The sequence below is a fragment of the Kryptolebias marmoratus genome, linkage group LG13, assembly GCF_001649575.2.
Source record: "Kryptolebias marmoratus isolate JLee-2015 linkage group LG13, ASM164957v2, whole genome shotgun sequence".
Taxonomy (NCBI): Eukaryota; Metazoa; Chordata; class Actinopteri; order Cyprinodontiformes; family Rivulidae; genus Kryptolebias; species Kryptolebias marmoratus.
Genome location: NC_051442.1, coordinates 9,487,160 through 9,510,015, shown reverse-complemented (window position 1 = coordinate 9,510,015; position 22,856 = coordinate 9,487,160). Strand labels below are relative to the sequence as shown.

The window sequence follows — 22,856 nt, the reverse complement described above, 5'->3', positions numbered from 1 at the left end:
TCTCGGTCTCTATTTAGTTCTTCTAAAATCCCCTTAGTGTGTGTGTGCACGTAATCTCATTTGGGCAAATCCATCGCTGCCATTGAGACAGTTTGTGCAGCAAAGAGCCCCAAAGGTGACTCTGCAATTCCTTACATCGCCATAGAAGAACCCATTACAACTTATTCCAGCGTATTTTTCCTCACGTTAATTAAAAAGGCAGGAAAAAAATGACATTCAGCTGCAGGTTTTTTAATTTTGTTTTCACCCCCAAACGCTTCGTTTATTAGTTAAACAGGCCAATCGTGCTTAAAGAAACGATTATAAAATGAGCTCCGTTAGAATGAGTTCATATAACAGTTTTTGTTTCTTTAACATTCATTAAAGCAGATTTTTTTCCCCCATTGTAAATGACTGGTTTTACTTGTTAGGCATATTTTCTTCACTTCAACCTAAATGCTCACACCACTTCTCAGAATTTTATCTATAAAATATTTTGAAAACCATGTATTGTTTGCCTTCCACTTCACAATTCTGCACTAGTTTGTGTGGGTCTGTTACATAAAATCTCAGTAAAATACTGAGATTGTTGTTGTAATGTGATGAAATGTGGAAATGCTGAATACTCTTCCCTTGGCGTCTCTATAAGAATAACTGTGTAAAAAATGCCCCTCTGATTAATAGTGTGACTCACAGTAAATTTAGCTTTTTTAATGTTACAAATTTGAGGAGAAAAGTTAAATAAAAAATATCCACCCTCAGCCAAACAGGCACCAGACTGCATTCAGTATTTGTGCTTTAATCATACTCAAAGGCAGATTACATTGTGTTTTAAAGAATATTCTGTTGTCAGGAGTGTGTAGTCTTAATGAAGAAGTTCATGCAGTTTACAGACAAATCAGGAGGCAGGAGTTATCCTCTAATTATCTCAAACAACCGTACTGAATGCACAAACATCAAGCGGAGCACAAATATCGTCGTATCGTCATGATGAAATGATAAAAAAAAACAAAATAACAACGGGAGACTGCAAAGCACTGACCAAACAACTTTCAGGGTAATCAGAACATTTTTTTTTTCACTCCACAGTAAACAGACCCTCTCTGGGTTTTTCTAAGTTGAATGGTAGCGTGGTTAGAAAAATCTCATACAGAAAACCAAAACGCACACAAAACTGTAAACCTTAAAAAATGCGACCGAGGATTTATAATACAAATAAATGCGCACATTCAGGCACATTCGAGCTCAATCGGTTTACACAAGACCAACATTAGTGCTCATCGTTAATTAAGCCCATAAAAAACGCCAGCGCTCAGTGTTTCAGATTCAGAAACATGCAGAATCTCAGGTTGAACGTTTTGCATTCAGCCGTCTTCCCTTTGACAAATAATGGAGAACATAACAGAGCAAATGTTTAGTGTGTACAGCTCTCATTAGGCTTGTAACAAACGAAACACTTTTATTAAAGTTTAACACCCACCGCCTGACTGATACAGCTGGCTGATAATGACCTCTCGCTGCAGTAATGTGCAAATTAACCTGATATTTAAAATCTCAATAAAGTATCAAACTGCGTGCCGTGTCAGGACACGACGGCGTGTTAACGTTTATATCCGGAGCGCACAGCCTCGCATTTCCAATTCATAAACTCTTCGCTGACACAACATTTGTGCCTCTTTAAGTTTTTCCTTCTTTGGTTAAAGAGACTGCCACAAAATATAAAAATAAAAAGACAATCAGAGTCTGAACTGACCTGTTGGAGCTACGGCAGATTTATGGGCTGTTTGAAAGGCTGCACATCAGATTTCCCTTTCAGCTTTAGTCGTGCATGTTTTTGGTAAAATCTACTGCTCAGCAGTTCCCTAACATCATATTTTACACCTTAAAAATAAAATAATACAAAAAGACACTTCTTGAGATAATTTAGGAACTGTGTCTTCATGTAGATTCTCCCACAGAGCAGCTCTGACTCCATTACTGGTGAACATTATGGTAATTTTACGACAGGAACTTTTTTTTTTTTTATTTATTTCTAAAAGTCAGTATCTGCCCCCAAAAATCCAGTATCAGTGAGGCTATATTAAAACCTGTGCTAAACTGTGTGACCCTGGGGGGGTGACTACCAGCAGTGATTGTCTCCAACAATAATCCTGAGAAGTGCACGAAATGAGGGAAGAAATAGGAAGTCATCGTTTTATATTAGTGAATGAATTCAGAAAAGACGTCAACTTCAAAGTCAATGCAGCCCTAAAGCTAAGACATCCAATAAACTGTGCAGAAATGTTGAGCCACTTCTAATTTCTTTGCAGTTCTCTTAAAAAAAAAAAAGAAACAAGTTGCTCAAGACCCTTGCACCTTTTCTGTATAATAATATGAAAATAAAACATTAGTAAAGTAAATCTTAGCAAAGGCAAAGTTTAAGGCACGTCAGCAGTCTGGAGTACAAAACATATAAACTTGAATTGTCGACATTTGAGTCAGAAACTATTTAACACACATCTACAAACAACAAACATATCAAGGCACCTGTGAGATACCAGTAAAGGTGGTTCAGGAAGTGAAAGATTAACGTAAATACAAATTAAAGCCTGAATTTAATCATCTCTGCATCTGAACTGAGGAGATTTATGTAGGCTGAAATCTGCTTTGTTATACGACCATATTGGTTTTTTACACTTAATCAAGTCTTATCTGTTGTGTTTTTAAATTGTCTTCAGGTAAAACTTCTAAAACCTGATTTTTTTGTTTTTTTTCCAGATTTATTTTATTTTAAATAAGTTTAAGAAATGTTATTCCAAAAATGTTAATCTGACTCAAACGACATAATGAATTAAAACATTATTCTGTAACTCAGTACAGAGAAACACCTTAAAATAGGCCTTAATAAGCCATAACATTATGACCACAGTGAGTAACACTGTTCATCCCGCTTGGCGTGACGTTCGGCAATGAAAACCTGCGCTCACGTGAAAATTTAAGTGATAGTTTGGATCTTTTGAATCGGGGTTCTGTGGAGAGGTTATGAACTATAAACATCTTACCTGTTGTAGATAGCTCTTTGAACAACCTCAAGTTTGATGAAACAGTTTAAATCTGACCAGACTGGACCAAAACCAAAGTGGACTGCATCTAAAAACAACTTCAGTGCCAAAAATGTCACCGCGGTTCATGCAGACGCTATTTTATAAACCTTTTCAGTTTCACATGACATGGTTATTTACACTTAGCAACAGCAGAAGCTAGCTGTAGCACTTCAAGTTCAGCCTAAACAACTGCAGGCAAAAATATTAAATTATTTCTGCTGGAATAACTTTGTAATGTGGAACTGCGAGTGATGCAAAAGGTTTATAAAACAGCGTTTGAAGGAGCTGCTATGAAATACTTGAGACTGGCTTTGTTTTTAGATGACAGCAACCCACTTCGTTTGCTCATATTAGCTGTTAGCTCGTTAATTTGGTCGAAATGAAACCATTTCTCCAAACTGAGGCGATTCAAAGAGCTTTCGACAAAGATATCAGATGTTCAAAACCATTCTGCAGAACCCCACTTTAAACTGTCCCTTTAAATTTGACACTTTCAAAAAAAAACCTAAACATGCTTGCGGTCCAGTCACACTTCCATAGGGCAACAGAGCTCCCCCAGCACCTGACAGCAGTGAACCCAGCTACAGCTGTACAAAAATGGCTCAAAGAACACAACAAAGACTCTGTGGTGTTCACCCAACCTCGACGATCTCCATATAACTATCTGATGGGATCTGACAGCACTGTGAGAACTGAGACCAATTTAAAGAGACCCCAAACCCAAAATCACAGAGCCTGGAGGTTCTGTTGCTAACGTACCAGTACCAAACACTTTAAGACACTCTGTGTTCTCCGTCTATTCTATAAGAGCTGTTTTAGTGGTAAAAAAAAAGGATATGCCTCATATGGTCATAATTTTATGACTGATTTGTTTATATTTTACTATTTAAAGTTCAGAAAAACCACACAAAGTAGATCTAATATTAACTTGTTCATACAACCATCTTCAGCACCGCATCCTGAATCAACAGTAAATGTATGTCACACATTATTGTTCTTTGCATGTAACAGAAATGGCAAAGCTGCAGCAGAGTAGCAGGTGGTGTCTGTCTGTCTGTCTGTTCGGGACAGATTTAAAGTCTTTCCGAGGCGAACAGTCACGGCGTACGGCGTGCCTCTGTATGTTGCGAGTTTCAGTCAGGTAAAACTTAACCAAACGTGCTGAAGGAGGGCTAACTGGCAGCCTCGGGTGTCCTCTTTGTTCGGTTTGGAAGACGGAGATCACACTTCTTCAAAGAAGGCCATCTGAGACATGTACGCAGAGTTTCGCTGCAAAACGAGACAAGCAGTCAGACAGAAAAGAGGTGAAAAGCAATGCAAGGAAACGTACATTTATTTGGTGTTTAGGAGATAAAACGATATACAAGAACCAACACAAAGTTAGGTTATCTTTTGGTTATATGCAAGATTAGGAAAAAAAAAAAAAAAGACAATTAAACAAAGAAAAATTTCTGTTCAATTAACTTGAAGATGTCTTAGGAAAATGCGTCTTTTTAATAATTTTTTTTTGTGAATTTATTATTTAACCTGCAGTAAACAGCAGCCAGAACAATCTGTTTCGAGCAAGGGTGGCCAATCCTGGTCCTCAAGTGCCACTATCCTGCATGTTTTACTCCAACACACCTGATCCGAATCAATGAGTGATTAACAGGCTTCTGCAGAACACGAAGAGGTCATTTAACCACTGAATCAGGTGTGTTGGAGCAGGGAAACGAGTAAAACGTGCAGGATAGTGACCCTCCAGGACCAGGATTGCCTACCCCTAGTTTAGAGAATCAGGGAGAAATTCTTTTGAGACAGTCCACTTAACAGCTACTTCAAATCAGGCCTTTTAAGAAATGAATTTGAACAATAAAACAACTCAGAGCTCCAGAATTTCATGTTGCTTCTGCATACAGTTTACATGTGAGGTATTTAGGGTACACAGAAAACAAACTGTCACATAATATGAGGAAGCTTTGCACTGCCTTTGTGTTTTTAATCTTCATAATCAAGAACTTTATCACTGTGGAGATACTGATATGTTTCTTTTTTTTTTAAAAATCTTTTTCGTTTTACAGCATAAAAGTGTGAGACCGTGCAAAATCCAGGTTTTTTTTACTGGAAACGATCGCGCTCTGGGAGAAGACGGATGTCTGTTCTGCAGTTTTGGGGGATTCAAAAGTTGCGATCACAGTCACAATCCTCTGATATAATGTGTGCAGACGCATCTGCTCGCAGCGCAGAGCTGATTACCGGCAGCAAACAAGGATTTTACATCTGGATGTTCACATTTTAATGCAGCGTTTGTCACCGCTGAGCCGTCTACAACACAGGGACACAACAAAGTAAATAAAGCCTCTTTGTAGGTGATCTGTGGACGTAATTCTAATAACAAATTGTTTTTGTACTGCAAAGCCATCTGATGGCTGCAGTGTAGCTGCTGAATAATAAATAACATTAATTTTTGGTTGAAGGAGAAGACAGCATGATGTTAAAACAGGAAAACCGTTTGATAATACTGGTAAAACAATGGGATCGCCAATTTAACATTCTGACAGCTCATCGATCATGTCAGTCATAATAATAACGAGAATACGCACGTTGCTGTGAGGTATGTAGACAGGTTCTTGGACGTATCCTCTGGCCTCGCCGTGGAGGCCGTACAGGCTGGCCTGCTGCTGCTGCTGCTCCTCCAGTTTCAGGGACTCGATCTCCGACTTCAGCTCCTTCAGCTGATCCTGCAGGTGTTTGCTCTTCTCCATGTACTCCAGCCTGCGTTCACGCACAACAACGTCACACACACAAGCAAGCCACCGCTCTGAAACGCTCCTGCCGGGGTGTTCCCATCACCAGCTCACCTCTCCCTCTCGATCTCCATCGACAGTCTTTTCATGTCCGAGTCCTTGAAGTCGAGGCGTACGGAGGCTGATTCATAGCTGAAGTCCGCTGGTTCGGGAGGAGCAGGGGGGGAAGAGTAGGCTGCGATGAGCTGGAGGACAGGTAAACACACCACGATGCGTTAAAGATGTAAAAACAATGGTCAGTTTAACACTGAATCAGCTGACTGAACACAATCAGCACGTCACATTTTTAGTGCTGTTCCTAGTATCAGCGCTCAATTATTTCTTTTTTTTAAGCCACCAGTCCGTCAGCAGTGATTAATTTCTTGTGCTACAAAAATTTCCTCTTTACTAAAAATACATTATCTGCTGCTTTTACTAAAATTAATACCTGATCGAGACACTTTTTGATCATTGTCAGGGATTAATATTTTCCCCTAGGTCTCAGGAAGAACTTTCCTCCTCTCTCCATTCCAGACATGAGAAAGGTCTGAACTGAGTAACTACATGAGTCAACTTTGATGATTCAGACCGTCCTCAGCTTCTCGGCTCATAAATAATCTTTAAAGCGTCACGGCTAATCAATGGCCTCAGTTAATAAAATAAGTGCAACCCGACAGCTTTTATACCTCAAAGAAACTAAACTCTTTTGACGAAAAAAAAAGCAGCGTTTATCTTCAAAAACAACAAGAAAAGCTTCACAAAGAGCAACAAAGCAGCCGTATAATCATCACGGTACAGGGTATGTTGTCTTGGTGATCTCCAGCAGCTTCTGTTTGGCTCTTCGTTCTGCGTCTTTAGCTTCTGTCAGGTCCTGCTTCAGGTGATCGGCCTCCTTCAGCCTGGAAAAACGAGGTCCGATTAGTTTGTGGAGCACAGAAACGGTCATATCATTTAGCTGAAAATAAATTTTTTTTTTTTTTTTTTTTTAAATGGCAAAATTTTTCTTATACAAATAAGTTTAAGGCAAGACAAACTTTTCAGATTGGAGGAAATATTCACACTGGAGGATTTTTTTTTTGTTTTAGATCAAAACGGGCAAAAACATCTGCCGAGTTTCGATTGAATGATTTCTGTTCTAACATGTAGTGTAAGAACGACTGGCCGGGCTATCATTATAATTTTGAACAGCACAACCTATCATTACAGTTTCATGTCAAATCTCCACTTTGATCTAAACTTGTGTTTCCAAAGAGATAATAAAAAAAAAGCAAACAGAAAAGCACATTTACCAAACTATGTCGAATCAATTCAGTTCGCCACAGCTGGACCCACTGAATCCATTTTTAGACACATCCAGGATAATTAAAGTAAATGAGAAGCACCTGAGCACCCGCCACAAGCTGTAATCTGAAAACTTTGAAGCCTATATAATATTAAAAAGAAATGCTGGCTTAATGTATTTTTATCAGTCAAAAATTAATCTTAAATTGAGTCTGACCCGAGTTAAACTCAGAAACAAGCACATCTTAACTTGGTTTAAACTTTAAACTTTTTCTGTTTAAGCTCTAGTTTTTGAAAACCCAGCAGCAGGTTTCAGTGATAATATACCTTAGATCTGTCTAAAACATTAAAATGTAACCGAACTAAAAATAGAAACACCACTCCAGTTTATCAATCAGACCTACTTTAACCGTCAGTTTTTGAGGAGAAGAATCCATATTTTAAAAAAAGGATTGTAGTGCTGGTTCTGCTGCACTGATTTTAATCATCTTAGTGATGCTGTTCCTTGTGGGACTATGAACCCAGGAATAAAGACGTCCAATCAGTGATGTGTTCTCTTAAGGTCCCACCACATTTTTAACCTCCAAAGTTTTTAGGGAAATATCTCCACAGTACTGTGATTACCGGCATTTCATTCATCATTTTGAAGTTAATTAATGATGTCGCTTAATCGTTGATACGTAAATCAATGAAAACACAAGATAAATGTCATCTAATGAAAAGCTGTGAAGGAGGCAGTAATTAATTTAAGCAAAAGCTTTAAGTAGCACTTGTTAGGATTATTTCAGACCTCCTCTCTGACTGCTCCACCAGTTTTACAGCCAGATGCTCCGCCTCCCTCATCTTCTGCTCCATCAGCCTCTTCTCCTCTTTGGTCTTCATGGCCGTGACCTCTAACCTCTGTCTTTCCTGCTCAGCTTCCGCAGCCTTGTGAGCCAAAAGCTTGGCTTCCTCTTCAGCAATCTGGGCCTTCTCCACCAGCAGGTCTGCCGTTTCCTCCGATCGCAGCTGCATTATCACATCCAACATGCATTTTTATTAAAAATTACACACAGAAACTGGGAGTAAAGTGCTGCTCATGTTTTGTTTTTTTCCTCTCATTTTTGTCATGTAACGTTCCATCATCTAACAGACTTAAAAAGTCAACGCTAATGTCTGATGAGTGATGAGCTCACCAGGGCCTCGTTGGCAAGCCGAGCCTCGTCCTGCAGCTGGAAAAGTCTTCGCTCCATCTCTTCTTTCGCTCGTTCGGCTTCCTCCCTCATCTGCTTCTCCCGGGCCAGGATCTGACGCTCCATCTAGACGGAAACGAGAACGACAAAAAACATAAATCACAACTTGCACAATACAATAAGACAATCACAACTGACAGCACATCGTGTCCGTCCAGCTTTTTAAAAAAACAAACCTTCTTGCGGGCCTTCTCCTCTTTAGCCTGAGCCTTCATTTGCTGCACTTCAATCGAGTCCACCTTCCTCCTCCTCATGAACAGATCATGGTTCCCGATGCAGAGCTGCAAAATCTGACACACAGGAAGTTGCATAATTTACTTCTAATATGTTTTTTGATGCAACTTTTTTATAATTTGACTTTAAAGGAGGCAAACAGACCAGCTTGTTGACGCGCAGCTGAGACGAGTAAAACTTAAAAACTTCTTTCTTCTTGTCCAGAGGTTTGATTGTAAACTGCAAGGAAATAAAGTTAAAACATCTTGTTTAGTTTGATCCTTCACAGCACTGTTAACCCCTATCAGCTGTGAAAAAAGAGAAACCTTTCATTCATGATACATCTACAGTGATATTAAATGTGTAAGTCTATTAGGAGCTTTTTTTTCCTCGACAGTCTAAATTGCTTAACAAATGACAGTAGATGACCACAGCGAGGAATCAGACAGGCTACAGCACGATACCACACAAAGTCCAGTCAAAATTTGTAAACAATTGCACAAAATTAAGTTTGTTTTTCCTGAAGTTTTGTTCAGCTGCTCTGGAAAACTGGCATCCCAACAATTTCCTTCCAGACTTACTGCTGTCACAGTAACAGCAAGTCGTCTATAGGTGTGGGTTTAGTTTTGCTTTCTGCTTTTTTAAACTAAGATGCTCTAAAAAAATATTAACAGCAGAGATGTCCGGTTGAGGAAAAGACCTAAAAAGTGTTAGTCCCATTGGGAAATTTAAAAAGGTCTCTGAAGATCCTGATTAACATTTTACAAAGATTTTATGCTCATGATTTACAGCATTTTAGGAGATTTTTGTGACTGCTACATTTTCTTTATTCAGAACATTTGAGTGGATTTTAAAAATATCTCTTTTTCTACCAGTAAGAAAATCCAAATGAGACGAGCTGTTGCAGGACTATTAATCCAACTTTGTGACAATAATCCACAAAGGGTTTAATTTGTTTAATCAGCTGGTCTGAACTAAAGGAAACCTTAAATAAAGCACAGAATGGATTTACCTCCTTCTCGCTGTAGGAGATATTACGGATCCCGCTCCAGGGGAAAGACTTGTTGGGGCTGAGTTTGTTGTTGGGGCTGTAGATATGAAGACCCTGAGCGTCGACACCCAGCAGCAGCTCTGTGTCCCTCTTATTTTGCTGTTGACATGAATGACACGACAGATAAGGTTGCGTTCTCAATGACAATGTGCACATTTTGCCTTCATGTCACAGCGACTGCCACTCACAGTAATGGCAAAGTAGCTGACGCCGTACATTTCAAGGTCCTGAGCAATCTTTAAGTATTCCATCTCAGCTTCATCCCTGGATGGAAAACGTGGGAACCAACAATAAAGGAACATAACATTTACCTACAAACTTCAGACCACACCTTTAGTAAAGCAAAGATGTTGACATCTGGTGGTGACCCTACCTGGCGATGCCTCTGTGTTCAGCATACCAAGCTGTGATCTTCTCCTCCCACATGTCAGCTGTCATTTGGTACTGCATCAGAACCTGGAACGACCACGGGGAGGACGTTACACGCCGAGCCCACAGACACATGCAGGAGAACATGTGACTCATGTGGCAGGAGAAGCAACAAATCAATCTGTTTCTACAGAAATCTGGATGCAGATTGTATATTTACCCTTTGCGGCAACAGCTCATCTTGTGCAAGGAAGCCCGGTTTATGAAAGTTTGGGTCATAATCCCCATACTGGGATTGGATTGGGATTGAGGAGGTTGATTGATTGATACGACAAGAAAAATAAATCATATTGCTTATTTAAAACAAAAAAGGATACATTATCATGAAAAATCTTTCAGTAGAGTGTAATAAACATATTTTAACATACAGAACATGAAATATGAAAACAGATGCAGCAAGAATCTGGTCTCGGATGATCTTCTCACCTTTGCCTGGACGGCATACGACGCTAAGAGAACTGAGGCTTCAGGAGAGCAGAATATCTCTTCATCTAATATCTGCTTTTTCACCTAAAGAAGAGTTTGACGACACCTTGAGTGTGTATGAAGCTACACAAATGTGAATATTTTTACTTTTTTAAGTAACTAATTTCACACAAAAATATCTATTTGTATAAAAAGAAAAATAATTTCATTAAACATAGATGCTACCTGTAAGAAAAAGAGGTGTTGGGTAATTTCTTGCACCAGTTCCTCTTCTACTTTTTCGGGGAAGAACTTGGCAAGGAAGTGAAATGTTATGGGCGAGTCCTTGGGAACCTCCTGGTCCAGAACCTTGTGGAGAAGAAATAAACAAGAGAAGGAGAACAACTCTGTGTTTATTTATCTAGACTCACACAACATTAAGATGCACCACAATCAGTGCAACCTGCAACAAGAAACAAACTGAAAAAAACAAAATAAGAACTGATATTTATCAAGTTCAATTTAAAAACAACCTTTCGCTCCACAATTCAGATGTCACTCTTGCTGTGTTTTTGCATCATATTAAAAATGCTTTGATGTCACATTCAGCTCCTCGCTCACCCGTTTCTCTAGTTTCAGCCAGGCGTAGGTGTCCTTCACTGTGTACCTGAGTCCAAAAAACCAGGTCTCCCTCAGACCGACAGTCCGACACACCAGGTCAAACAGGTCTTTACCTTTCCATTTAACCTGGGGGAGGGGGAAAGATCAACATGGAAACAAATGAGCCAAGTTGTTTAAAGATAATGCAAAATCCTGCAGACCCCAAAGGTTAAGGCAAAGTTTTTCTCTCAGTGGTGCTGCTGCCCCCTGCTGGACATTTTAAGGTCAATCGGCACCAGATTTTGGAGCACCTCCCGAGTTGACGTTTAAGAAGTTTGTTGCTTCTATCTTACGCTTTGGTAATATAAAGCAGATTTAAATAACAAAAACAGCTAAGTTTTGCAATTACATTTAATAAAAAGCAATTCTCTAAAAGGAAAAATCACAACATTAAATATTAAAGACATCAATCTTTAAATCTTAACTTTCTTTCTCTGAATACAAGCGTAGTTTTCTATAAGTTTGTCATTTTATTTTAAAAGCAATTACATATTACTGAGGTAACAAGATATATGAAGAAGTTTCATCACAAGCCAAATAAAGTCTGCCTGATTGAACCATCAGTCATCGAAAAAACAAACAAACAAAAAAAATTCCATAATTTCTTTCAGCTCTAATATGAACTGAACTGTATGAGTTATTCACTTTATTTACCAACTGAGAATTTAATTTAGCAAACGGCAGCTCTTTTTTCATTAAGTTGGACTGTAATATCATAATTTCATATTTCTTATATGAACATTAGTGTACATTTTTTTTAAATGCTCGTATCTCTCCCTGTTGATATTATGCTCTTTCTTGTTGCTTTATTTAAAGTATCTAATCAGATTCAAAGGCTAGTTTTCCCTACGAACATTGGGCCGCACGCTACACAGCCTTTGCACCATGGCAGACATGTCAACATTCATGTCAGAAAAAGGTTTCCTCTATCCAGCGACCTAAACCTAAAGTCTCATTCTAGCACACTGGTACGTGCACATCTTCATTCTCGTATCTGCAGGTGTTACGGGGTTCTGGTTTGAGTAGAAAACAGGGCACAATTACTCTTTTTTTTTTTTTTGCCCTCCAGCAGTTTGATGGGTGAAGCTACCATTCAGCCTGAACATGCTGCCTTGACTGATCACAGAAACAGATGATTCAGGGTATGAGCACCCTCAGAAACCTGCTGTGTGAGGGGCAAAAGGCGGACAAACCTGTCTAATGTTCTCCCAAGAAGTTAAATATTTTCAATTTCTTTCTGAGTGAAGTGCAGCAGCGCCTGTAACTCGAGGAAGGAAGGTAAAGTCTGCATAAATGGTTTTCATTAAAAAAGCCAAATGCATACACAGAATGTACATTTATATGCTCCACAAAGACAAACTTATATTAAAAGACACATAGTTAAAGAAAGAAATTTATACCTCACAGCTGAACTCCATTTCAGCATCCATGGTGATAACTTTAACTTTAAAAGTCTTTGGCTGTTTCTTCTTTAATCCCAGGATAGACATGTTGATGGTGTTTCTACAAAAAAACAAATGTTTGCATACCCATAACACATAAGTAAACAGTCAGTAACAGCACATACATAAAACTACAACTAAGCTACAAACAGTGATTGTTTTTACACATGGTTAAATAAACATGTTACTTCCTTCCATCAGTATGCGAGAATTAAAAACATGTGAACAAGGCCCATTACCAGGGAGTGTAGTTAAAACTTCTGCCGTCCAACCAGGCTCAGAGGAGGCTGGGCTTTTGTGTGACCAATGCTAAGCTAACTTCAGCGTTTCTGTACCGCTACGACACAAAAACGGACCGAAACAAGTTGGACAAAAAGCGGACTTTTTGGGAGACCCCCATGGTGTAAATGTACCAAACAGTTCAGATTTAACAGCTGTAACAAATACGGTTCACAACTTTTCTGGTGCTATCGGCTGCTGTAAGGGTTTAGCTGGTTAGCTTGCTGCTGAAAACCAGAAGGACTTTCCAGAAGATTTTTTTATGTTGTTGTTTTGACTCCCCAGGCTCTCTACAGGTGGGAACGTGAATAACAGTCAGGAATAAGGCGACTGCGCATGTGCAAGAAAACAAGCGAATGCCTGCTTCAGTGGTTGTCGGAAATTTTGGAACTACCGCTGCCAATGTGGCGAGTAAGGGAATGCAAAGTCGAATCTATTTGGTGAAGGAGTTATCTGTATGACTTTCACTGTAAAGTAAAAGTAGATAAAGATCGTAAGGAAGCTCAGACATCACGAATTTTTTTTTTTTTTTTTTTTGATGGGGGAAAACATAAAGTGACCGGCACGCCTGTCTGCCTGAGAGTTTTCACTGAGGGTATTAAACCCGTCTTGTCGTAGCTACGTTCATAGACATATTATATATGTACGCATATTCTGTTCACCGGTTCAGTCGCTGCCGCAGTGCTTGCATGTTTGGACTTCGGAAAACAATAACCTGTTAGACTATTATTGGAAATTCGCCATTCTTTTTTTCTACCATTTGCGTTTAAAGGTAAGTACTTATAGAAACAAAGAGCATACATTACAACACAAGCAACCCTTAGCTTCTTAATAAGAACAACTTATATTTACTCAACACTATATCTACAACCTGGTTTTAGATTTTATTTTAGCTTGGCTGTGAATTATATTTGTGATTAGGCATCTGTTAATGGTATTATTTTCGACTTAATTTGCCTTTCTTTTCCTTTACAGGTTCCCCCCAAAATGTCAGCCAACACCAACACATTTGAAAGTATTAAAGCAGTCCTTTTATCAGCTCATAAACACTGCAGTTCAACAGACAAGGTCAAATTCTACGACACCTGGGCAGAGACCTATGATCAGGTGAGACAAATGAAACAGGGTAGGTGCAAAGTACCATCTCTTTTGCGTTTCACACGAATGCATTCATGCTTAAAAGTTTGAGAACCTTTTAATGTCCATTATATTTATGTAAAATTAGAAATTACAACATCTTCAAAAGTTCCCACAGCTACAAGCTAAGAATAAAAATACCCCGATTAAATAAATGAGACTAAAATCTTTTAACAGGACGTTAAATTATCTTCTTCTTTTTTCAGCTGTTCCCTTTTCAGGGGTCACCACAGCGAGTCCTCCTCCTCCATCTAACTCTGTCTTCTGTGTCCTCTGTCCTCACTCCAGCTACCTCCATGTTCTCTCTAACTGCATCCATATGTCTCCTCTTTGTCTTTTTCCTGGCAGCTGCATCTCTAACATCCTCCTACCAATATACCCACTGTCCCTCCTCTGCACATGTCCAATTAACCTCAGTCTGTCCTCTCTAACTTTATCTCCCAGTCCTTCAACCTGTGCTGTACCGCTGATGACCTCATTCCTGATCCTGTCTGTCCTCATCCCTCCCAAGGAGAACCTCAGCATCTTCAGCTCTGCCACCTCCTGTTCTGTCTCCAAACCATAAAACATAGCCGCTCTCACCACTGTCTTGTAAACCTTTCCTTATGACATTATTTATTTAAAACTAAGTCAAAATACAGTATGTAAAAACAGGAAAAGTAAGTCTACCTTTTTTAGCTTCTATTGAACTTTAGTTATTCAATAAAACCAAAGTGGAGCATATCAAATGCCACCATTGCTAATATTAACCCTCCTGAAACCCTCAAATGAAAGAGGTAGAGAAGCTTTTGTCACTTTGAGTCAATTTGACCCGAAGGCAACTGGAGGGTTAAAAAAATGTTACCTACAACTGTAAATTATAATAGCTGGTAGTTTTTCCTGTAAGCTACCTTCTGAACAGGTCATCCTACGGTAAGAGACCGTGAAGTACTCATAAAAATCACAAATAATCCATCTTATGACAGTAGTTTCAGAAAAAGTTGGCAAGGAGAAAACCTCTTTTTTGTAATAACACCAGAGTAGATTAGATAAAGTTTGCAAAGTTACACCTGAGCAGGTGTACAGAAACCAGCACACTCGTGTAGTTATTTATAGTCTATAAACAAGCAGAATCATGTTGCTAATCACAACAACACATGCCTTTTTTCCCAAAATGTCTCAAAATGTGCATGTCTTTATTATGTTTCACGCAGGATGTGGCTGTTCTGGATTACCGCGCACCGAGTCTGGCTGCAAACTGCATCGCGTCCCATTTCAGTGGAGAGCGGGAAACATCCGTCGTGTTGGATGTGGCATGTGGAACGGGACTGATGGCCAAACAGGTTACTAATCGATCCTTTAGTTAGACAGCGATCAGTTACAAAATGGCTCCTTTTGTTTTAGGCACAATCACCGTCAGTGTGACTGACAAGCAAATGTGTCTTTGCCACACAGATGAGGAAACATGGATTTAGATGTTTTGTGGGTGTTGATGGAAGTGAGGCCATGCTGGACAAGGCTAGAGAGAGTGGGTTGTACCAGGACTTGAAGCACCTCGTGCTGGATAAGGATCCATTACCCACACAGTTTGGTAATTAAATTTAATAACGTCATCAAGTCATCCATTGCTGTGACTCTTTTAGTGATCCTCTGGCAACATGTTCTTTCTTTTCAGAGTTTTGTCACTTCTTGTCACTGTTATTGATGCGTTTAGCAATAACTGCATCTTAGTCACTTTTATTGACCTTGTGTTTATCTTATTAAAAACCTTTCAGCATTGGATTCACCAGTCATTTGTAAGCAAAACCTTTCACGTAATTTTGTTTAAAACTTGTAGCAGGCTCGTTTGATGTGGTCGTAGTCGTTGGGGCTATGTGTGCCGGTCACATCTCCTTTAACGTGGCCAGAGACTTGTTCAACGCCATCAAGCCAGGTTAGATTAGGGTGTTTTTTTTTTGACTATTTTGCTTCAGTTTTACTTTTAATGAGCTCTAATCACATTATACTCTGCTGCACTTTTGCATCTATCCACTAGGTGGCTGCATTTGCCTCACAACCAGAAGTAACCCAGAAAACTTGGAGTATAAAGCCAGTCTTGACCTCGAGCTAAAGAAGATTGAGGAAGAGGGGCTCGGGACTTGTTTAGAGGTCATTGAGGTGGAGGACTGGGAGAGAGGAGTATTAGAGCACGATGGTGGCTACATATCTGGAGTCGTGTACCTCTATAAGAGAATTTAACACTGAATACAGCAGTCTGAGACGATGTGGTATTCCACCAGGAAATGTGCAAAACATTGTTGAAGTATTTGGTTTTATTGATTCACTATAAACCTTTAAATAAAATAGTTATGAATTTTTTTTTTTTGAGAGTCTCATGCAGGCACAAAGATGTTACACCTCGTTTTTATGTTAATGATTTTAAACTGTGATAGGTAAAATGTCAAGTTCTGGTGTTATGCAGGGTCATGTTTCAGTAGACCTGCCGTAGCATTTGGGTGCAGTATACTTCCTTAAACTACTGCCAGGTGTCATAACGAAAACCAGAATCTCAGTCAAAATGAACGGAGGAAACTACAAGTGAAACCCGTGTTGGAGTTTTTCAAACAAGTTAGAGATCTGTCTAGTTTGGATGAACCAGTGATTTAAAAAAAATAAATCTGAATGCTCTCCTTACTGCCACAACACAGATGAAAACATGTCACAGCCTCTCCACAGACGCATGGCTCAACACAGGAGGGCCACCTCTTCAGGACAAGACTCAGCTGTTCACCTGCACCTCAAGGATAAGAGACACTCTTTTGAGTCCCAAAATGGTCATATTTTGGATGGAGAACATAGATGGTTTGAGAGGGAGGTGAAGGAAGCCATCTATATCAAATAAGAGAGAAACTGGCTTTAAACAGAGGAGGAGGTCTCAGATTTCAGGTTTCAAAAATCTGTAATAGAGCATTAGGCATGATCCCCAGAAAGAGCAAGCTTACCCAAACATGTAGGACTCAAACATCTAGTAATGATGAATTTATTGAGACAATAAAGACACAAAGGGGTTGGTGCAAACATGCCACAGAGCAACTCTTTAAAAACGCACTATTCAAGATTCTCATTGTCTGCAGACATACTCTGTAGGCTTAATTAGAAAGCATGACTCACAAAAAATTTTAAAATAGCTTGGGTAGTCAACTTATTTATATAGCCCTTTTCAGCAACAAGGCGGTTCAAACTGCTTTACATCATGAAAACACAAAAATACAGAGTCATGAAAACACAACAATATAAAAAGCTAAACTAAACTTATCTAAAACATGAGCTAAGATAATCTAAATAAAATAAATGAGCCAAAGTAACATAAACAGATGAGAAACTAAGCTAGGAAACTAGGATGTAAAAGCTAAACAAAATGTTTCTAAGACAAGTCATAACAAGATATAAGATAGATACTAAGATATAATGAAATGATAGTAAGCTAACATTAAAAAATAGGATTTAAAACCTCAGCTGAACAGATCAGAAATGATAAAAGCTAAGATATACTAAACTAAAATAAACTAATGGTACCAAAGGCCAATTAAGAGTTAAAACATTTCAATGAAAGGCCAACTAAAGGTGTCAGAAGGTTTGTTTGTTTTTTCTTAAAAATAGTTTGTTTTTTTTTATCCAGAAACTCCAATTAATCTGACATATATGTTCTGGACTGTTGGAAGAATCCAGAGTACTTGGAGAAAATCCACACAGACATGAGGAGAAGATGGAAACTCCCCACAGAAAGGCCCCAGCAGCAGTTCAGGAGAAAGAACAAAACCACAGAGTGAGATTACTGGTTTGACCAACATGAAGGTGAGGCAGCACTCTGCTTCCAAACCTAAGTTTAAAAAAAAAAGCAACAACACAATAATATGTGAGGCAGCCATGTTGGATTCTGAGGTCATGGCTGATGTATCACCGATTTAACCAGATGAAATTTTTATTGGAAACTTGGATTAATCAAAATCCAATACAACAACTGTTGTAAAAAGAAGCAGGACAAGAAGAGAAACAATTAACATTTTTGACACTTTCATTTGATAGTCATGGCTGATAAACTGACACCCTGGACACACAAGAAAATCAACCACACATGCTTCAGTTTTCTTTCAAATTACTAGTTATTTTACCATGAATGAGGGGTTTTTTTAAGCATGGGGGAAAAGCTGAATATCCAGTGAAAACCCACTCATAAATGAGGGGAAAATGAGGGAACCCCACACAGAAAATCACCACGTTAACCACCATTCAGTATAAATTAACTGTTGATTTGTGTAGAATTTAATATTAATCCTAGTAATTAGTAATTGTAATAATATGTTTTCCAATTATTTATGTTAAGTAAAGTAAAGAACTCCTGTCCTGTAATGGGATTAAAAGATTTGAGTGATTTTTAAGAAGATTTTCATTAGGCTCCTGACTGAATCTAATTTTTCAAAAAGAGCTTTTAAATATGAATTAATTTATAAGTGTTAATATTGTTAATTCGCTGTGTTTTTTTTAATCTGGCTGGAACCAAACTGCTCATCAGCCGAGAGATGTTGGTTTCATCAGCGTGTTGTCTTAACAGAAGCAGAAATGGTTAAAGTCATCCTGCAGGCAAATGTTATTAAAATCAACAGAGGCTTGTTTTACATTAAAACGCCAACCTCACCCAACATGTCAGGCACTATTCTTGAGAAAATGCTAAGAGACAGATCAAGAATATATATATTTTTAAATAGTGCGTGTAGTTTTAAACCACTTTGAATATGTTTCTGGTGTTTTCTTTTCTTTTAACTTCTGAATGAAATGTTGCTGTACTGGTTTATGTTCTGTATGTGTTTTTATCTCCATAAAACAAAACTTTCATGAAGGTTTATATAAATTTCAGATGGCAAAAGTAACCTATGACATTACACTGATACTCCTGCATGTATGAAACAGAAAACAACCACATGTTCCATGAACATGATTCACTGAAACTAAATGTGGAGTCTTTTGCAAACATGCTGCTTCCTCATCTTACAATACACAAAGCTTTGCTGTGACCCGACTCTCTGTCGAACCAGTTTGTCCTGTGACTTGTTGTAGTCAGGAACAGGGCTGTGAGTCCAGGGGGATTCTGAAGACCTACTTTGACGTGTTTCTTAAATAAACGTGTTGAAATGAAAAAGTCAGTAGTTTGTCAAATGAAATTTATTGCATATCAAGAGTACAAATGATGTCAGTGATGTGTTTAAATAAAATCAAAAGACAGCAAACTCTGATGCTTTCACAAACGCTGAATCTTTACAGAAACCTCTATTAAGGATAAATGGAAACAACTTCATGCAACTTGTGGATTTTTATGACTGCATATTTAATCCATGAATAATAAAAAATAAAGAAAAATCTCCAGTACAAATCTGCTTTATCTTCCTTCATTAGTCATAAATTATTCAAGTTGTTGTCAGTCTGGCAAAAACTTGGAAAGGCTGAGGTAAAACTGTACGTTCGTCCTTATTCAGTGCATTTAAACAGAAAAAAACAGCTTATTCCAGAGCAACATTTCACACTGACATGATAAGTCCACAGTATAAGGAAGTTGGCTCAATAAAAATAAAAGGAAAACAACTGTTCACTTATTTGTCGATACTTAATTTTTAGTTAGTATAAGTGCATTTAAAATATGAATACGGCTTTTTTCCTTCATCTCAATAAATGTCCTTTAAAAGAAAACAACAGATGACAAGTTTAGCTAAAAAAATCTATTGAATCTATCAAAAAGTAACTAAACTACTACTTCTAAGTAACCAAACAGCAAACTTCATTGTGTACATAAACTTAAGTAGATGTAAGTATTCCTTCTGTTTCGCCCATGTTACAGGTATGTTTTTTTGGGGTTTAAAGATGGATCTTCCTGTTCACTGCTGGATGATAGCGTCTCTTCCATCTCTGCTCGTTTCAGCTGAGACTTTGTTGACAGTGCCTCACTGTGTTCGGACAACGCCGACTCTGGTCTCGTCAGCTGTGACTTTGTTGAAGGAGCCCACGATCTTTCGGATTCCCGTCTTGAGTTCAGCTCAGGTGGGTTCTCTGACGGAGGCCTTGTGTACAGCTGAGGCTTCGTGGTCACTCCCTCGAGGCTCTGAGGCCGGGGAGACATGACCCTCATGGGCTGAGGCATGGCGGAGGTCATCCTGCTGTGATAGGAACCTGGGTGGGTCGACCCGTTGGAGGAACGGACCGCCAGGTAGCGAACGGAGGGGTTCTTGTCCGTGTCATGAGCTGTGAGCGGACACGCTGATTTCAAGAACAAACCACCTCCCAAAACAAGCAATATGGCAGCCAACCAGCCAATGTAGAGACATGCGCCAAGCTCCCTCCGCTGAGCATCAATGGAGGCGCTGTAGAATTTCCGCACCACCACCCCAGCTGTCCACGACGTGGGGATCAAACAGAACAGCCCTGTGAATATCAACAATGCCCCTGCTGCTATAGCCACTTTGCCCTTTGCCCCGTTTCCTTCTTCATCCAAGAACCGAGTGCACTTTCCTCCAACAAAGGCCAAGATGAGGCCCATGCCGCCCGTAACGATGGCGAGGACCATGAGAGCTCTGGCAGCCTGCAGGTCAGAAGTGAGTGCAAGCAAAGACTCGTAAGGTTTACACTGCAGCTGTCCCGTGCTTTGAACCACGCAGGTCATCCAGATTCCCTCCCAGATCACCTGCGAGGTCATGATAGTGCTGCCCACGAAGGCGGTTACCTTCCACATGGGTAGTATGCAGCTGAGGATGACCCCTGCCCAGCCCAGGAGGCACAGGACACTGGCCAACATCTGCATCCCCATCGAAGCCATGATGGAAGATCTTTGAAGCCTCTGGTCCTTTTTTTGCTGTTTGTGGAGCCTCTTTAGCCTTCAGTGCAGCTCACTCTGAGCAATCCTCTCTTGAATCTTTCTGGGAGCTTCTTTTTCTTAGTCCTTTTCAGCATAAACCTCCATTGCTGCAGATATTAGTTTGTCAATAAGCTTGCTATGCCGATCGTTTCTTTTGCAGGATCGTAGAGCTCTGAAGTTTCGGTGCTTCGTCCTTCTTCCTGTATCCTTTAGCAAAACAGCAGGTGCGTCTAAGTTCAGCTGTGCTTCATTTGTTTACAGCTTGTTTTCATCTGTCTTTGTCCCTCCCCTTTTTGTGTTTCTGACTGCCGCCTTCACCTCCCCTCCCCTTCTCTCTTTGTGTCTCTACCTGAGAGAGTTTTTTTCTGTTTTGTCACCTGAGTGGCTGCCTACAAGCTACTGGACAGGTGTAGAAGCACCACACCTTGTCTATTGGGTAAAGAAATGGGAGGAGGATAAGTAAAGAGGTGGCAATGACATCATCTTTTCCCTCCCTTGTAATTTTCCCTTTGACAAGGTTACTATTGAACATAAATAATGAATGAAATAAAAATAAAGAACAAAGATTTTCACCGATATTTGCATATGACACCTATAGATTAAATGTAAAATATGCTACTTTGTTTTTATTTTGTTTAATATTCTGAAACAAATCAAATTCCTGCTTGAATGTTGAAAATCATTTAGACAAACAAAAAACTGCTGTACTTGTGTTTACATGATTTATTTAAAAACTACAGAAGAAAACGTACACAATTGCAAGTTTAAAGTTTTGCTGAAACAAGAGGAGAAAGAATGTGGAACTTTAATTGCCTTAAAGAAAACCTGTTTAACTCGAGCTTCATCTATGTGCAGAAAAACCAGTTTGGAACATGCAAACACCCCTCCCCTCTCACACATGAACGAAAACACAAGCACACACAACACCCAACCTTTTAATAAGGCTTACAATAATATTGAGTCTCTTTTCTTGTTGGCAAGTATATATATATATATTTATATTAACTTAGGTACATTGCTTGTTTGCATATTTCTTTCTACTGCTCACTACCCTCACTTTACTTTTTTGTAAATCCATAGTTTTGTTTTGAGAACTGATTCTTGTCTTGGCGCAGCTACAGTTTGCTTTAAAATACCAAAATAAGCATTTCACTGATTCAGTTTAAATTCAAGTACTGTTTTACCAAAAACATGGGTACGTCTCTTTCCACGTGACAAGTTACACAAATCACTTTCACAAGTTTTTAAGCCAAGTCAAGCCTGATGGTGACATGATTAATCAAGTCTTTTTATAATCAGGACCCATTTTGGCTGGTTACAGAGGCAGGACACAAGTAAATATTTTATTTTGAAGTGCACAGGAAGTACTGACAGCTCCTCAGGATGAGTTGTCCACAGGGAGTAGAAGCTATTATTAGTGATATGGTATGGTTTGGTGGTAGATCATCAGTTTTATTCTTAGAATAGTTTTTTTTTTGTTGTTACTTACTGAAATCTTTTCCGTTGCAGGTTTGCAGAGGCAGCGGACTCCAGGAGATCAGGGTTGTGGGGGGGGAACGATGGCAGAGAGAGGATAGGTTGGTGATTCCTCGAGTTATTAGACTGAGTTGACTTCTCTTTACTTGAGATGGGAGGCAAATTTCTTCAGACTTGATCTCAGGGAATTTCACAAGGACTAAACAGGTTTTCACTGGTGAGCATAATCTTCACAAAAAAAGTAGTCCCAGGACAAAATCACAGAGGGGCTGAAGGTTAACAATCCCTGTGTGACATTCAACAGTCCAACAAAGAGTTCAGCACCCAGCATTAAGTGGCAGGTGGTGACTGGGTGAAATGGAAGAAGGAACAAAGTGGACTGTTGTTGTCTTAAAACAGAGGTCTCCAATCCTGGTCTTGGAGGGCCAATATCCTGCATTTGTTACTTGTTTCCCTGCTCCAACACACCCGATTCAGTGGTTAAATCGCCTCTTCATGTTCTGCAGAAGCCTGTTAATCACCCATTGATTCAAATCAGGTGTGTTGGATCACAGAAACAAGTAAA

The 22,856-nt window shown here is 39.2% G+C and overlaps 3 protein-coding genes across 3 annotated transcripts; 1 reads left to right on the top strand and 2 right to left on the bottom strand.

Annotated features, from left to right (window-relative positions):
* Positions 1-762: 762 nt before the first annotated feature.
* nf2b (neurofibromin 2b (merlin)) lies at positions 763-13,114 on the bottom strand. Its single transcript, XM_017437185.3, has 17 exons — positions 12,780-13,114; positions 12,499-12,601; positions 11,060-11,185; positions 10,685-10,807; positions 10,460-10,543; positions 10,194-10,262; positions 9,978-10,060; positions 9,793-9,868; positions 9,566-9,703; positions 8,719-8,793; positions 8,517-8,630; positions 8,284-8,406; positions 7,899-8,116; positions 6,624-6,726; positions 5,903-6,033; positions 5,645-5,816; positions 763-4,331 (listed from the first exon to the last, which is right to left on the bottom strand). The coding sequence occupies exons 2-17, from the start codon at positions 12,586-12,588 to the stop codon at positions 4,284-4,286; spliced, it is 1,773 nt and encodes a 590-aa protein (XP_017292674.1). The 5' UTR covers positions 12,589-12,601; positions 12,780-13,114; the 3' UTR covers positions 763-4,283.
* Positions 13,115-13,395: 281 nt separating this feature from the next.
* Positions 13,396-19,450, top strand: mettl27 (methyltransferase like 27). Its single transcript, XM_017437171.3, has 6 exons — positions 13,396-13,591; positions 13,795-13,926; positions 15,150-15,278; positions 15,391-15,526; positions 15,773-15,868; positions 15,971-19,450. Exons 2-6 carry the CDS (start codon positions 13,807-13,809, stop codon positions 16,171-16,173), a joined length of 684 nt encoding a protein of 227 aa, XP_017292660.1. The 5' UTR covers positions 13,396-13,591; positions 13,795-13,806; the 3' UTR covers positions 16,174-19,450.
* Positions 19,119-21,188, bottom strand: LOC108248404 (claudin-4-like). Its single transcript, XM_017437169.3, has one exon. The coding sequence runs from the start codon at positions 20,774-20,776 to the stop codon at positions 19,799-19,801; it is 978 nt and encodes a 325-aa protein (XP_017292658.1). The 5' UTR covers positions 20,777-21,188; the 3' UTR covers positions 19,119-19,798.
* Positions 21,189-22,856: the final 1,668 nt, after the last annotated feature.

Coding starts and splice junctions, on each gene's coding strand:
- nf2b (XM_017437185.3), bottom strand. CDS start 12,588: ATGTCTATCCTGGGATTAAAGAAGAAACAGCCAAAGACTTTTAAAGTT. Junction 8,794..9,565: donor TCTCCTACAGCGAGAAGGAG/GTAAATCCATTC, acceptor ATTTCCTTGCAG/TTTACAATCAAACCTCTGGA. Junction 8,407..8,516: donor AGGAGAAGGCCCGCAAGAAG/GTTTGTTTTTTT, acceptor GTTTCCGTCTAG/ATGGAGCGTCAGATCCTGGC.
- mettl27 (XM_017437171.3), top strand. CDS start 13,807: ATGTCAGCCAACACCAACACATTTGAAAGTATTAAAGCAGTCCTTTTA. Junction 13,927..15,149: donor GGGCAGAGACCTATGATCAG/GTGAGACAAATG, acceptor TGTTTCACGCAG/GATGTGGCTGTTCTGGATTA. Junction 15,869..15,970: donor GTTCAACGCCATCAAGCCAG/GTTAGATTAGGG, acceptor TCTATCCACTAG/GTGGCTGCATTTGCCTCACA.
- LOC108248404 (XM_017437169.3), bottom strand. CDS start 20,776: ATGGCTTCGATGGGGATGCAGATGTTGGCCAGTGTCCTGTGCCTCCTG.